This window comes from Bombina bombina, chromosome 12, assembly GCF_027579735.1.
Source record: "Bombina bombina isolate aBomBom1 chromosome 12, aBomBom1.pri, whole genome shotgun sequence".
NCBI classification, from domain to species: Eukaryota; Metazoa; Chordata; class Amphibia; order Anura; family Bombinatoridae; genus Bombina; species Bombina bombina.
The window spans coordinates 3,115,431-3,131,942 of NC_069510.1; the positions used below are offsets into that span (position 1 = coordinate 3,115,431).

The 16,512-nt window shown below is 41.9% G+C and overlaps 1 protein-coding gene across 2 annotated transcripts in view; it reads left to right on the plus strand.

Moving 5' to 3' along the window:
• LOC128643001 (surfeit locus protein 1) overlaps positions 1–16,512 on the plus strand; it is a 182,515-nt gene that overhangs the window by 33,742 nt on the left and 132,261 nt on the right. For both annotated transcript variants that reach the window (XM_053695921.1, XM_053695920.1), the window contains exon 4: positions 15,955–16,037. In XM_053695921.1, the coding sequence (XP_053551896.1) occupies positions 15,955–16,037 (83 nt within the window). The remainder of the gene's footprint in view (positions 1–15,954; positions 16,038–16,512) is intronic.

Here is a 16,512-nt window from a genome sequence, read left to right on the forward strand (position 1 = left end):
CGAGTATCAAGTAACAACACAACAAAATGTTTGTGCAGCTAGCACAGGCACAGCATAACTTAAACCCATACTTGTGGGCTATTATTATTTCTATAGGAGGAATCAATTGATTGTTCACAGATTCAAAAATGTTTCAGAAACAATATTAGCACTGCTCTAGAACTTCCAAACTCATTATATACTCCTGGAGTTAAAGGGACACTAAACCCAAAAAATTATTTCATGATTCGGGAATAAAATACAATTTTAAATAACTTTCCAAATTACTTTTAGATATCCTTTGTTGAACAAATAGCAATGCACATGGGTTAGCCAATCACACAAGGCATTTATGTGCATCTACCAATCAGCAGCTACTGAGCATATCTAGATATGCTTTTCAGCAAAGAATATCAAGAGAATGAAGCAAATTAGATTATAGAAGTAAATTAAACAGTTGTTTAAAATTGCTTGCTCTTTCTAAATCATGAAAGAAAAAATGTGGGTTTCATGTCGCTTTAAGGTTTATTAATCTGTTTTTATTTATGGTATTAAAGGGACACTGAACTCAATTTTTTTTCTTTTGTGATTCAGATAGAGCATGATATTTTAAGCAACTTTCTAATTTACTCTGATTATCAAATTTTCTTCATTCTCTTGGGATCTTTATTTGAAATGCAAGAATGCAAGTTTAGATGCCGGCCCATTTTTAGTGAACAACCTGGGTTGTTCTTGCTGATTGGTGGATAAATTCATCCACCAATAAAATAGTGCTGTGAGAACGAAGAAAAATTGATAATAGGAGTAAATTAGAAAGTTGCTTAAAATTGCATGCTCTATCTGAATCAGGAAAGAAAAAAATTTGGGTTCAGTGTCCCTTTAAGGTTTGAACATGCAATTCAGATGATTTAACTGTTGTGGTATATAACTTGTCTTTATCTTAAAATTAAATAAAACCAAGTTTTGTAAATAAACAAGAAGATAGCCTTGCTTTTTTTTTTTTTTTTTTTTTTACTTTTCTTTTTACAAAAGTCAAAAAGTACTTTAGTCATCAGAATTTCTTTAGTTTTATGCTCATTTTATTCGGCGAAATGAACACTGGCCAGATGTTGAATCTTTTTGTCAGGCCCTGGTCAGAATCAGTAAATAGCAGTAAAGCTATGTTAGCACTTCTCTTCGTATGCTCGCTGCCAGCCCCGGTTCTCCCAGACTGTATCCAGAAACAAGAAATATCAAATGTCGCGGCGCTGTGTCACCTCAGGGGATTGCAATCTGCTCTTTTCCTCTGTGAAATCTGCCTTCTTTCACCGCCAAAATAAAAAGCTCACAATGGTGTAGCACGTTTCAAATTAAATGATAGGCGCACAAGCAGGTCATACTCGCAGGATTTCAGTTTTAAATCCGCCTTTTATTAAAACCATCACAAGGGTATCTTCAGATGCAGCTTCAGATTTTATTAACATAAAGCTCAACGCGTTTCGGCAAAACAAGCCTTTCTCAAGAGCATAATTACAATATATGTCAGAGCAAGTTGAAGTACAACAAAATTCTTGCTTACCTGATAAATGTCTTTTTCTTTCCGGATATGGAGAGTCCACAATCCCACCCTTTTTTAAGACGGTTATTTTTTACTAAACCTCAGGCCCCTCAACACCTTTGTGTTTATTCTTTTTCCATTTCCCTTCGGTCAAATGACTGGAAATTATGGGTAGGGGAATGACACTTAACAGCTTTGCTGTGGTGCTCTTTGCCTCCTCCTGCTGGCCAGGAGTGATATTCCCACTAGTAATTGAATGACGTTGTGGACTCTCCATATCCAGGAAGAAAGAAATGTATCAGGTAAGCATACATTTTGTTTTTGGCATCACCACAGTCTGCTCTTTTATCTATCCAGAGCAATTTCCTCTTTTGTATACATTGATAATATATATTATTTATTTTTTAAGACACAATGAGTCCACGGATCATCTTAATTACTAATGGGATATTCACCTCCTGGTTAGCAGGAGGAGGCAAAGAGCACCACAGCAGAGCTGTTAAATAGCTCCTCCCTTCCCTCCCACCCCAGTCATTCTCTTTGCCCACGTTAGTGATAGGAAGAGGTAAAGTGAGGTGTTGGTTATAGATTCTTCAATCAAGAGTTTATTATTTTTAAAGTAGTACAAGATTGTGCTGCTTTGTTCTAGGGTGTAGCCGTAGTCCATATCAGTCTCTTCAGTAGAGCAGTGGTCGCTTTAGAGCAATGGGAACTTGTGGGACATAATTCTCACTGCGCCTCCCATATACTGATGCTGCCCTAACCCTGAAAAATCTGAGCGATATTACTCAGTATTTTCTCTTATTTCACAGGTCCATGTGAGGAATAGGAATTGCTGTCGGGCAGAATATGAGGTAAGTGCTGACTTTTATTTCTGGGGTTAAAAGAAGAAGTTGGACATTTACTTTGTAAGGCTGGGACTTATAAGGAAGCCCTTAATGGATTGGGGACTTTATTTTTATCTGGCATGAATTCTCCTTTATACATAGGAGACTATATGCGACAGCTAGCGCAGGCACTGGAAGGGCACTTTGTGTTTATTATGCAGTTCTCCTTGCAGGGCAACTGACGACGGTGGTAGTCGCATCTCCCGGCAGTTACTTAAAGAAACATGCAGACTGGGAGATGACTGTACTGATATCGCCCTCGACGGGCATAATTGGGCACTTTTGCGTTTAGCATACAATTTTACTTTAACTCAGGAGACTATTGTATTAGTTAGACTCTGGGGCAATTGATCACATCTCCCGGCGGTTACATAAAACAACATGCCAACCGGGAGATGACTATTTTGTCAACACCCACGATGGGCGGTCCTTGGGGAGGCGGTATTTGCATAGCGCGCCTTTGCCCCTTCTCTTCCGGAGAGTCTAAAGAGATGTTGTGCAGTTACTGGTCCTATTACGCATTCTCATATTATATCATGCGTAATTAGGACCGGTGACTGTCTTCCCCTGTTGCGGTGGAGTTCCGGATCTAAACGTACTGCTCAGAGGGAGTTAGTTTTACTGTTCAGGCAGGCACCTCAGCAGTTTCCTGCTGAGGGGTATTGATAAATTGCAAAGGTTATTTAAGCTGTTCTGCTCTATTTACAGCAAATAATAAAAAAGGAATAAAGTTACCATTTGAAAATTTAAAGTGACAATAACGTTTTTGTATGGTTTGCATTTATTAAAAAATTAAAGAATTATTTGTTGGAAGATCTTAGTTCTTTGTGAATCAGAATAGACCAAGAGGCCATGCAGAGGGTCTCTTTCTTTTGTGTTGTTGCACAATGTTTAACCACCAACTCCTTTTCTGTTCCTCATGTAAGTGAGGAATTTAATCCTTAGGGATAGTCCTTTTTTTCTGAGACATTTTCCAAAGAGGATGTTGTTCAGAATTTTAATTACAATGTTCAATATACACAATTTTCTCCTTAGGAGTCCCAAATTTTATTGCCCTCACATGCAGTGCCCTGCGCTTCCTCTCTAACTCATTTTGGGTTACTTTACTAGACTTCGCTCTTCTCGTGTTCTGATGCATTGTCTGCTTTCCCAAAACTGCAGGGAAAGCATTAGAGGAAAAACAGACATTCAGCAAGCGAGGTTTCTGACAGTGTAATTCCTCTTGCTGATGCTGAAGTTCTATCTTTCAAGTTTAAGCTACAACACCTCTGTCTGTTACTCAAGGAGGTTTTAGCTACATTGGACAACAGTGACTCCTCAGTCGTAGTTAATCAAAAAAAAAAAAGAATAATAATTTTGAACACCAAGGCTTACAATGGCAGCCAGCTGTGTGCATTGCTACCGCCACTAGTGCGATGGCATATTGGTTGAGGCGTTGCCTGATGTTATCAGGATAGAAACTTCTTTGGATGAAATCCAGGATAGGATAAAAGCCCTTAAACTGGCTAATTCCTTTATTACGGATTCTTCCCTTCATGTTATCAAACTGGGAGCAAAGATTTTGGGTTTCTCTATTCTAGCTCGCAGAGCCTTATGGTTAAAGCCTTGGTCTGTGGATGTGTCCTCTAACTCTAAGCTTCTGTACCTAACAGCTCAGCATGCTAAGGCACTGTGGCTAAGTTCTGTAGCAACCCAAGGGTTGCAGGTTCAATCCCCGGCGAGGTTCACTCAACATTTCATCCTTCTGAGAATGAGCAGTGCCTTGAGACGCTTACGGATGATTAGCCGTACTTTACAAGTACACCATACATACATTCATAATTTTTAGGTATTCCTTACAAGGGGAAGACCTTGTTTTTATACCTGGCCTGTCGGAGATTATCTCTGACATCACGGGAGGTAAGGGTCACCTTCTCCCTCAGGATAAGAGAAACAAACAAAAAGGATGACACAGCAATTTTCGTTCCTTTCGAAATTTCAAGGGAAATTCTTCCTCTACTGCCTCCAAACAGGAACAGACTAAGCCTGCATGGAAACCCAATCAATCTTGGAATAAGGGAAAACAATCCAAAAAGCCTGCTGTTGAATCAAGGACAGCATGAAGGGCATGCCCCCGATCCGGGACCGGATCTTATAGGGGGCAGACTTTCCTTCTTCGCTCAGGCTTGGGTTAGAGATGTTCAGGATCCCTGGGCAATAGAAATAGTGTCCCAGGGATACAAGTTAGAGTTCAAAAGTTTTCCTCCTAGAGGCAGGTTTCTGCTTTCAGGATTGTCTGCAGACCAGACAAAAAGAGAGGCATTCTTACACTGCGTAAGAGACCTTTCCAACCTGGGAATGATTGTTCCTGTTCCGGTACAGGAACAGGGTCTGGGATTTTATTCCAATCTGTTCATGGTTCCCAAAAAAGAGGGAACCTTCAGGCCAATTTTAGATCTCAAGAGTCTAAACAAATTTCTCACAGTAGCGTCCTTCAAGATGGAAACTATTTGTTCCATTCTATCTTTAAATCCACTGTTGTCATATATTGACCCTCTTGGATCAAAGGATGTGTACCTGCATGTTCCCATTCACAGGGATCATCACAAGTTCCTAAGGTTTGCTTTTCTGGACAAACACTTCCAGTTTGTGGCTCTTCTTTTTCGTCTTGCCACAGCTCCCAGAATTTTCACAAAGGTTTTGGGATCACTGTTTGCTGTGCTTCGGTTAAGCATGCTCAGGCAATGGAATGGAGATTATGCGGACTTGTCTCCTCGAATACTACTGGAGCAGGAGACAAGGGATTCTCTTCAATAGTGGTTGTCTCTGGATATCTCCCAGGGAACCTACTTTCGCAGACCATCTTAGGTGATTGTGACAACAGATGCCAGCCTTATAGGATAGGAAGCAGTCTGGGGCTCACTAAAGGCTCAGGAAATTTGGACTCAGTCAGAGTCTGTTCTACCTATAAACATTCTGGAGCTGAGAGCTATCTTCAAGGCTCTTCTGGCCTGGCCCCAGTTAGCCTTGGTCCAGTTTATCAGGTTCCAGTCGGACAACATAACTTCAGTGGCTTACATCAATCTTCAGGGAGTAACGAGGAGTTCCTTAGCGATGACAGAGGTAACCAAAATAATTCAGTGGGCGGAGGCCCACATTCTTGTTGCCTGTCGGCGACCCACATCCCAGGGGTGGACAACTGGGAGGTGGACTTCCTGAGCAGGCAGACCTTTCATCCGGGGGAGTGGGAACTCCATCCGGAAGTGTTCTCCAGCCTGATTCTCAGGTGGGACTGATAGATGCTCTGGCAGTTCCTTGGACCTTCATTCTAGCATACCTATTTCCTCTGTTTGCGCTTCTTCCTCGGGTCATTGCTCGAATCAAGCAGGAGAGGGCATTGGTGATCCTCATTGCTCCTGCTTGGCCTCGCAGGATTTGGTATGCAGATCTGGTGGACATGTCATCTCTGCCACCTTGGAGACTTCCGTTGAGGAAGGACTTTCTAATTCAAGGGCCATTCCTTCACCCAAATCTAGTTTCTCTGAAGCTGACTGCTTGGAGATTGAATGCTTAATTTTATCTAAGCGGGTCTTTTCTGACTCGGTCATAGAGACCATGATTCAGGCTCGTAAGCCTGTAACTAGAAAGATTTGCCATAAGATATGGCATAAATATCTCTTTTGGTGTGAATCGTAGTGTTAGGATCCCTAGAATTTTGTCTCCAAGAAGGTTTGGAGAAAGGCTTATCAACTAGTTCCCTAAAGGGTCAAATCTGGGCCTTATATATTTTGTTACACAAACGTCTGGCGGATGTTCCAGATGTGCAATCATTTTGTCAGGCCTTGGTCAGGATCAGGCCTGTGTTCAAACCAGTTACTCCTCCATGGAGTCTGAATTTAGTTCTCAAAGTTCAAGGGGCTCCGTTTGAGCCTATGCATTCCTTAGATATTAAGTTGTTATCTTGGAAAGCTTTGTTTCTTGTTGCTATTTCTTCTGCTCGTAGAGTGTCAGAACTCTTGGCATTGGTATGAGTCCCCTTACCTTATTTCATTCAGATAAGGTAGTTTTACGTACTAAATTAGGATTTCTTCCTAAGGTTGTTACTGATCGCAACATTAATCAGGAGATTGTTGTTCCTTCCTTGTGTCCTAATCCTTCTTCTCAGAAGGAACGTCTTCTGCACAATTTTGAACGTGGTCTGTGCTTTAAAGTTTTACCTGATGGCGACTATGTACTTTCGTCAGTTTTCTTCTTTGTTTGTGGTTTTCTCAGGAAAACGTAAGGGACAGAAAGCTGCAGCTACTTCGTTTTTTGGCTGTAGAGTATCATACGTTTTGTATATGAGACTGCTGGACAGCAGCCTCCAGAGAGAGTTACGGCTCATTCCACGAGGGCTGTTGCTTCCTCATTGGCATTCAAGAATGAAGCTTCTGTAGAACAGATTTGCAAGGCTGCAACTTGGTCCTCTCTTCACACTTTTTCAAAGTTTTACAAATTTGACACTTTTGCCTTAGCTGAGGCCGTTTTTGGGAGAACGGTTCTTCAAGCAGTGGTGCCTTCCGTTTAGGTTCCCTGTCTTGTCCCTCCCATATCATCTGTGTACTCTAGCTTGGGTATTGAATCCCATTAGTAATTAAGATGATCCGTGGACTCATCGTGTCATAAAAAAGAAAAGAAAATTTATGCTTACCTGATGATAAATGTATTTCTTTTTTGACACGATGAGTCCATGGCCCGCCCTGTTCTTGTAAGACCGGTTGTTGGGTATTTTAAACTTCAGACACCTCTGCACCTTGGCGTTTCCTTTCTTTCCTTAAAGGGCCACTGTAAGTAAATATTTTCTATGCCTGTTACTAACTAACTACCCCAAATACGCTTTTTATCAATAGCATTTCATTAACATATCTCTACCGTATATCAGAAATCTTGTCTGCAAATTTAATTGTTTTCCAAACCCACTCCGTGGGTATCCTTTGCTCTGTACCAATCCGTTTACAATACCTAGGTTTCAAAATGGCGCTTTAAACACAAAGTTATTGGTTTAAGTATTTTCAACATGCAGTGCTGAAAATGGTGGGCAGGATAACGTGACATCATCGGTGAATAAAAGATATAACTTTTAGAACGTTATGAAACTTCGTTTTGGAGAAAATATAGGTCAGTAGGTTTTAATTAATGTTTATTAACTTTAATATGTTAGTTGTTTAGCTTTAAAATTATAACAGAAAGTAATCCTTTAACTTCGGTTGAATGGCTGGAGTGGGAGGGAAGGAAGGAGCTATTTAACAGCTCTGCTGTGGTGCTCTTTGCCGCCTCCTGCTGACCAGGAGGTGAATATCCCATTAGTAATTAAGATGATCCGTGGACTCATTGTGTCAAAAAAGAAATACATTTATCAGGTGCCTCACAATGAAACACACAGTTCAGATGTTATATTGCACTCTAGAGAGTTTAAGTGTTTTTAAACTAGTATGATTGTATAGTGATCCAATAAAGATAAGGTATGAATAGATATTTTTGTGAATTTTCCTTTATTATCAACTTCATTTCTATTTGAATCTTACAAACTGGAAACTCTGTGACTAAGTGTCACAGATAACCTATAGGAGGCGCTTACTTAACAGGTGGTGTGGGTGGCCCTAGTGTAAATGTATGATAATAAACCCATATAAAAATAAAAACATAACTAAAATACAAAATTACTATAGAATTAATATATAAATTGTTGAAATCAAATATAAACTTAATTAAACAATTATTATGATATGTAAATAAAAAAAATGAAAATACAAATGTATATATGTAAAAATACACACGTTACACTGGAAGATGTCCAATATAAACGGTGCAAATAAAAAGTCCCAAAATAAGTCCGTCTGAGAAAGGGAAAAGTGGAGAAGGCAGCTCTCGGTCTTCACTTCACAAGTGATGTAATTTTCTTATATGGACAACTGTAAAAAACAGAAACAGAGGCGCCACATGTGTAGATCAATAGATACCAAGACGTAAATCTGGACAAGACACAGGATACTCACAAACGTGAAGGCACTCTCTTGTGCCTGTTAGAGGCAGGCTGGTATTCTAAACAGCAAACCAGCTGGCTGTGTATACGAATCCCCGTCGTGATGTCCTGGAGAGGTGGATGTCCTGCAAGGCAGTCCTTGCCTGGATAGTATCCTAAAGGTTGGAACAAGGGAGCAAGGCTCATCAGTTCAAGAGCTGAGCAAAAATAATTAGCTGTTTCATGTTGAGCAACAAGTTCGTTTATACAATACTTATCTACTAAAACATTTTCTCTGTCTATTTGAATCTTTCTTTATATGAACCAGGAGTAAGCACTTTGTTTTTTTTGCTACACACTCTAACTCATCTAACCATAATGAGGTGACAGAGATGCAGTGACATGTATGACAGCACATATATGAAGATGCCATGCGCCTATTATGGCGCTAATAACAAGACATGAGGATGCTCTATAGGATCATGTTGAGAAGGATATGATCACATCGACAACACCTTCTGTTTAATCTACTGCACTACACAGCCAGGGGCATATGAGAAGGCAGCAGGGAGGGGGACTACACCCTGTGAACCTTCCGCCATCAGATACTGTGTGACCTGTTGCAGTACGACTTGTCTACAGTCACAAGGAACCATAAACCATATGTGACACCAGGTACCAGTACAATGCATATCTCAGGATGGTTTGAACATATAGTAGTGATGGTCACCAAGGCTTGTCTACAGTCACAAGGAACCATAAACCATGTGTGATGCCAGGGGCAGATACCAGTACAATGCATATCTCAGGTTGGTTTGTACATATAGTAGTGATGGTCACCAAGGCTTGTCTACAGTCACAAGGAACCATAAACCATGTGTGATGCCAGGGGCAGATACCAGTACAATGCATATCTCAGGTTGGTTTGTACATATAGTAGTGATGGTCACCAAGGCTTGTCTACAGTCACAAGGAACCATAAACCATGTGTGATGCCAGGGGCAGATACCAGGACAATGCATATCTCAGGATGGTTTGTACATATAGTAGTGATGGTCACCAAGGCTTGTCTACAGTCACAAGGAAACATAAACCATGTGTGATGCCAGGGGCAGATACCAGGACAATGCATATCTCAGGTTGGTTTGTACATATAGTAGTGATGGTCACCAAGGCTTGTCTACAGTCACAAGGAACCATAAACCATATGTGACACCAGGTACCAGTACAATGCATATCTCAGGTTGGTTTGTACATATAGTAGTGATGGTCACCAAGGCTTGTCTACAGTCACAAGGAAACATAAACCATGTGTGATGCCAGGGGCAGATACCAGGACAATGCATATCTCAGGATGGTTTGTACATATAGTAGTGATGGTCACCAAGGCTTGTCTACAGTCACAAGGAACCATAAACCATGTGTGATGCCAGGGGCAGATACCAGTACAATGCATATCTCAGGTTGGTTTGTACATATAGTAGTGATGGTCACCAAGGCTTGTCTACAGTCACAAGGAAACATAAACCATGTGTGATGCCAGGGGCAGATACCAGGACAATGCATATCTCAGGATGGTTTGTACATATAGTAGTGATGGTCACCAAGGCTTGTCTACAGTCACAAGGAAACATAAACCATGTGTGACACCAGGGGCAGATACCAGTATGATGCATATCTCAGGTTGGTTTGTACATATAGTAGTGATGGTCACCAAGGCTTGTCTACAGTCACAAGGAAACATAAACCATGTGTGATGCCAGGGGCAGATACCAGTATGATGCATATCTCAGGTTGGTTTGTACATATAGTAGTGATGGTCACCAAGGCTTGTCTTTTATCACAAGGAACCATAAACCATGTGTGATGCCAGGGGCAGATACCAGTACAATGCATATCTCAGGATGGTTTGTACATATAGTAGTGATGGTCACCAAGGCTTGTCTACAGTCACAAGGAAACATAAACCATGTGTGATGCCAGGGGCAGATACCAGTATGATGCATATCTCAGGTTGGTTTGTACATATAGTAGTGATGGTCACCAAGGCTTGTCTACAGTCACAAGGAACCATAAACCATGTGTGACACCAGGGGCAGATACCAGTACAATGCATATCTCAGGATGGTTTGTACATATAGTAGTGATGGTCACCAAGGCTTGTCTACGGTAACAAGGAACCATAAACCATGTGTGATGCCAGGGGCAGATACCAGTACCATGCATATCTCATGATGGTTTATACATATAGTAGTGATGGTCACCAAGGCTTGTCTACGGTAACAAGGAACCATAAACCATGTGTAACACCAGGGGCAGATACCAGTACAATGCATATCTCAGGATGGTTTGTACATATAGTAGTGATGGTCACCAAGGCTTGTCTATTATCACAAGGAACCATAAACCATGTGTGATGCCAGGGGCAGATACCAGTACAATGCATATCTCAGGTTGGTTTGTAGTTGTACATATAGTAGTGATGGTCACCAAGGCTTGTCTACAGTCACAAGGAACCATAAACCATGTGTGACACCAGGGGCAGATACCAGTATGATGCATATCTCAGGTTGGTTTGTACATATAGTAGTGATGGTCACCAAGGCTTGTCTACAGTCACAAGGAACCATAAACCATGTGTGACACCAGGGGCAGATACCAGTACCATGCATATCTCATGATGGTTTATACATATAGTAGTGATGGTCACCAAGGCTTGTCTACGGTAACAAGGAACCATAAACCATGTGTGACACCAGGGGCAGATACCAGTACAATGCATATCTCAGGTTGGTTTGTACATATAGTAGTGATGGTCACCAAGGCTTGTCTACAGGCACAAGGAACCATAAACCATGTGTGACACCAGGGGCAGATACCAGTATGATGCATATCTCAGGATGGTTTGTACATATAGTAGTGATGGTCACCAAGGCTTGTCTACAGTCACAAGGAAACATAAACCATGTGTGACACCAGGGGCAGATACCAGTACCATGCATATCTCAGGTTGGTTTGTACATATAGTAGTGATGGTCACCAAGGCTTGTCTACAGGCACAAGGAAACATAAACCATGTGTGACACCAGGGGCAGATACCAGTATGATGCATATCTCAGGTTGGTTTGTACATATAGTAGTGATGGTCACCAAGGCTTGTCTACAGTCACAAGGAAACATAAACCATGTGTGATGCCAGGGGCAGATACCAGTACAATGCATATCTCAGGTTGGTTTGTACATATAGTAGTGATGGTCACCAAGGCTTGTCTACAGGCACAAGGAACCATAAACCATGTGTGATGCCAGGGGCAGATACCAGTATGATGCATATCTCAGGTTGGTTTGTACATATAGTAGTGATGGTCACCAAGGCTTGTCTACAGTCACAAGGAACCATAAACCATGTGTGATGCCAGGGGCAGATACCAGTATGATGCATATCTCAGGTTGGTTTGTACATATAGTAGTGATGGTCACCAAGGCTTGTCTACGGTAACAAGGAAACATAAACCATGTGTGACACCAGGGGCAGATACCAGTACAATGCATATCTCAGGTTGGTTTGTACATATAGTAGTGATGGTCACCAAGGCTTGTCTACAGTCACAAGGAAACATAAACCATGTGTGATGCCAGGGGCAGATACCAGTACCATGCATATCTCAGGTTGGTTTGTACATATAGTAGTGATGGTCACCAAGGCTTGTCTATGGTAACAAGGAACCATAAACCATGTGTGATGCCAGGGGCAGATACCAGTACCATGCATATCTCAGGTTGGTTTGTACATATAGTAGTGATGGTCACCAAGGCTTGTCTACAGGCACAAGGAAACATAAACCATGTGTGACACCAGGGGCAGATACCAGTATGATGCATATCTCAGGTTGGTTTGTACATATAGTAGTGATGGTCACCAAGGCTTGTCTACAGTCACAAGGAACCATAAACCATGTGTGACACCAGGGGCAGATACCAGTATGATGCATATCTCAGGTTGGTTTGTACATATAGTAGTGATGGTCACCAAGGCTTGTCTATGGTAACAAGGAACCATAAACCATGTGTAACACCAGGGGCAGATACCAGTATGATGCATATCTCAGGTTGGTTTGTACATATAGTAGTGATGGTCACCAAGGCTTGTCTACAGTCACAAGGAACCATAAACCATGTGTGATGCCAGGGGCAGATACCAGTATGATGCATATCTCAGGTTGGTTTGTACATATAGTAGTGATGGTCACCAAGGCTTGTCTACAGTCACAAGGAAACATAAACCATGTGTGATGCCAGGGGCAGATACCAGGACAATGCATATCTCAGGTTGGTTTGTACATATAGTAGTGATGGTCACCAAGGCTTGTCTACAGTCACAAGGAACCATAAACCATATGTGACACCAGGTACCAGTACAATGCATATCTCAGGTTGGTTTGTACATATAGTAGTGATGGTCACCAAGGCTTGTCTACAGTCACAAGGAAACATAAACCATGTGTGATGCCAGGGGCAGATACCAGTACAATGCATATCTCAGGATGGTTTGTACATATAGTAGTGATGGTCACCAAGGCTTGTCTACAGTCACAAGGAAACATAAACCATGTGTGATGCCAGGGGCAGATACCAGTACAATGCATATCTCAGGTTGGTTTGTACATATAGTAGTGGTGGTCACCAAGGCTTGTCTACAGTCACAAGGAAACATAAACCATGTGTGACACCAGGGGCAGATACCAGTATGATGCATATCTCAGGTTGGTTTGTACATATAGTAGTGATGGTCACCAAGGCTTGTCTACGGTAACAAGGAAACATAAACCATGTGTGACACCAGGGGCAGATACCAGTACAATGCATATCTCAGGTTGGTTTGTACATATAGTAGTGATGGTCACCAAGGCTTGTCTACAGTCACAAGGAACCATAAACCATGTGTGATGCCAGGGGCAGATACCAGTACAATGCATATCTCAGGTTGGTTTGTACATATAGTAGTGATGGTCACCAAGGCTTGTCTACAGTCACAAGGAACCATAAACCATGTGTGATGCCAGGGGCAGATACCAGTACAATGCATATCTCAGGTTGGTTTGTACATATAGTAGTGATGGTCACCAAGGCTTGTCTACAGTCACAAGGAAACATAAACCATGTGTGATGCCAGGGGCAGATACCAGTACAATGCATATCTCAGGATGGTTTGTACATATAGTAGTGATGGTCACCAAGGCTTGTCTACGGTAACAAGGAAACATAAACCATGTGTGACACCAGGGGCAGATACCAGTACCATGCATATCTCAGGTTGGTTTGTACATATAGTAGTGATGGTCACCAAGGCTTGTCTACGGTAACAAGGAAACCTAAACCATGTGTGACACCAGGGGCAGATACCAGTACAATGCATATCTCAGGTTGGTTTGTACATATAGTAGTGATGGTCACCAAGGCTTGTCTACGGTAACAAGGAACCATAAACCATATGTGACACCAGGGGCAGATACCAGTACAATGCATATCTCAGGTTGGTTTGTACATATAGTAGTGATGGTCACCAAGGCTTGTCTACGGTAACAAGGAAACATAAACCATGTGTGACACCAGGGGCAGATACCAGTACAATGCATATCTCAGGTTGGTTTGTACATATAGTAGTGATGGTCACCAAGGCTTGTCTACAGGCACAAGGAAACATAAACCATGTGTGACACCAGGGGCAGATACCAGTATGATGCATATCTCAGGTTGGTTTGTACATATAGTAGTGATGGTCACCAAGGCTTGTCTACGGTAACAAGGAAACATAAACCATGTGTGACACCAGGGGCAGATACCAGTATGATGCATATCTCAGGTTGGTTTGTACATATAGTAGTGATGGTCACCAAGGCTTGTCTACAGTCACAAGGAAACATAAACCATGTGTGACACCAGGGGCAGATACCAGTATGATGCATATCTCAGGTTGGTTTGTACATATAGTAGTGATGGTCACCAAGGCTTGTCTACAGTCACAAGGAAACATAAACCATGTGTAACACCAGGGGCAGATACCAGTATGATGCATATCTCAGGTTGGTTTGTACATATAGTAGTGATGGTCACCAAGGCTTGTCTACAGTCACAAGGAAACATAAACCATGTGTAACACCAGGGGCAGATACCAGTATGATGCATATCTCAGGTTGGTTTGTACATATAGTAGTGATGGTCACCAAGGCTTGTCTACAGTCACAAGGAAACATAAACCATGTGTGATGCCAGGGGCAGATACCAGTATGATGCATATCTCAGGTTGGTTTGTACATATAGTAGTGATGGTCACCAAGGCTTGTCTACGGTAACAAGGAAACATAAACCATGTGTGACACCAGGGGCAGATACCAGTACAATGCATATCTCAGGTTGGTTTGTACATATAGTAGTGATGGTCACCAAGGCTTGTCTACGGTAACAAGGAACCATAAACCATGTGTGATGCCAGGGGCAGATACCAGGACAATGCATATCTCAGGATGGTTTGTACATATAGTAGTGATGGTCACCAAGGCTTGTCTACAGGCACAAGGAAACATAAACCATGTGTGATGCCAGGGGCAGATACCAGGACAATGCATATCTCAGGATGGTTTATACATATAGTAGTGATGGTCACCAAGGCTTGTCTACAGGCACAAGGAAACATAAACCATGTGTGACACCAGGGGCAGATACCAGTATGATGCATATCTCAGGTTGGTTTGTACATATAGTAGTGATGGTCACCAAGGCTTGTCTACAGGCACAAGGAAACATAAACCATGTGTGACACCAGGGGCAGATACCAGTATGATGCATATCTCAGGTTGGTTTGTACATATAGTAGTGATGGTCACCAAGGCTTGTCTACAGTCACAAGGAAACATAAACCATGTGTAACACCAGGGGCAGATACCAGTATGATGCATATCTCAGGTTGGTTTGTACATATAGTAGTGATGGTCACCAAGGCTTGTCTACAGTCACAAGGAAACATAAACCATGTGTAACACCAGGGGCAGATACCAGTATGATGCATATCTCAGGTTGGTTTGTACATATAGTAGTGATGGTCACCAAGGCTTGTCTACAGTCACAAGGAAACATAAACCATGTGTAACACCAGGGGCAGATACCAGTATGATGCATATCTCAGGTTGGTTTGTACATATAGTAGTGATGGTCACCAAGGCTTGTCTACGGTAACAAGGAAACATAAACCATGTGTGATGCCAGGGGCAGATACCAGTACAATGCATATCTCAGGATGGTTTGTACATATAGTAGTGATGGTCACCAAGGCTTGTCTACGGTAACAAGGAAACATAAACCATGTGTGACACCAGGGGCAGATACCAGTACCATGCATATCTCATGATGGTTTATACATATAGTAGTGATGGTCACCAGCATGTTGGGGCAGCTTTCAGTAGCTATAAACCAATATTTATACTCCAATAATAAGCACAGAGACATTCAGTGCCCATATATCCACTTGCCCTGCAGTAAATATACATTAATAACTCCAATGTCTTTCTTTAAAGGTTCAGCGGCGCAAGTGGAAGCTGAAACTCATAGAGGAGCTGGAAACTCGAGTTAACACAGCACCAGTCCCACTGCCAACCGAGTGCGTGAGTCTCTTCTGCATGTAATGATCAATTGTAGCAAACCTGCAGCATATTGCTAGACTGCACGGGCAGCTTTACCCGCACATGTAACAGGACATGCCTAGTGTGGTTCCTAGACACACAGTTATGGTTACAGATGCTTGAGAGCTTGCTTCTGTAGCAGCGTTAGCATACCTCTCAAATGATCTCTTTCACAATGTAAATAAAGTGACACACCAGGTAGGAACAACTTCAGAACAAGGGGTCATGATTTCAACTTTGGGTTAGTAGGTTCCGGAGTAATATGTTGAAGCACTTTTATAGAGAAACAAGGTTTCTTTCATGAAACAGGCTGCCAGTCAAGGTGGTAAAGATACATACTGTATAGGGTACAAGATGTCTGGTATATACATAAGTATGTGTGTGATGTGATAACACGTACTGACAGGACGCAGCACACTCGCATATACTTGTATATACATAAGTATGTGTGTG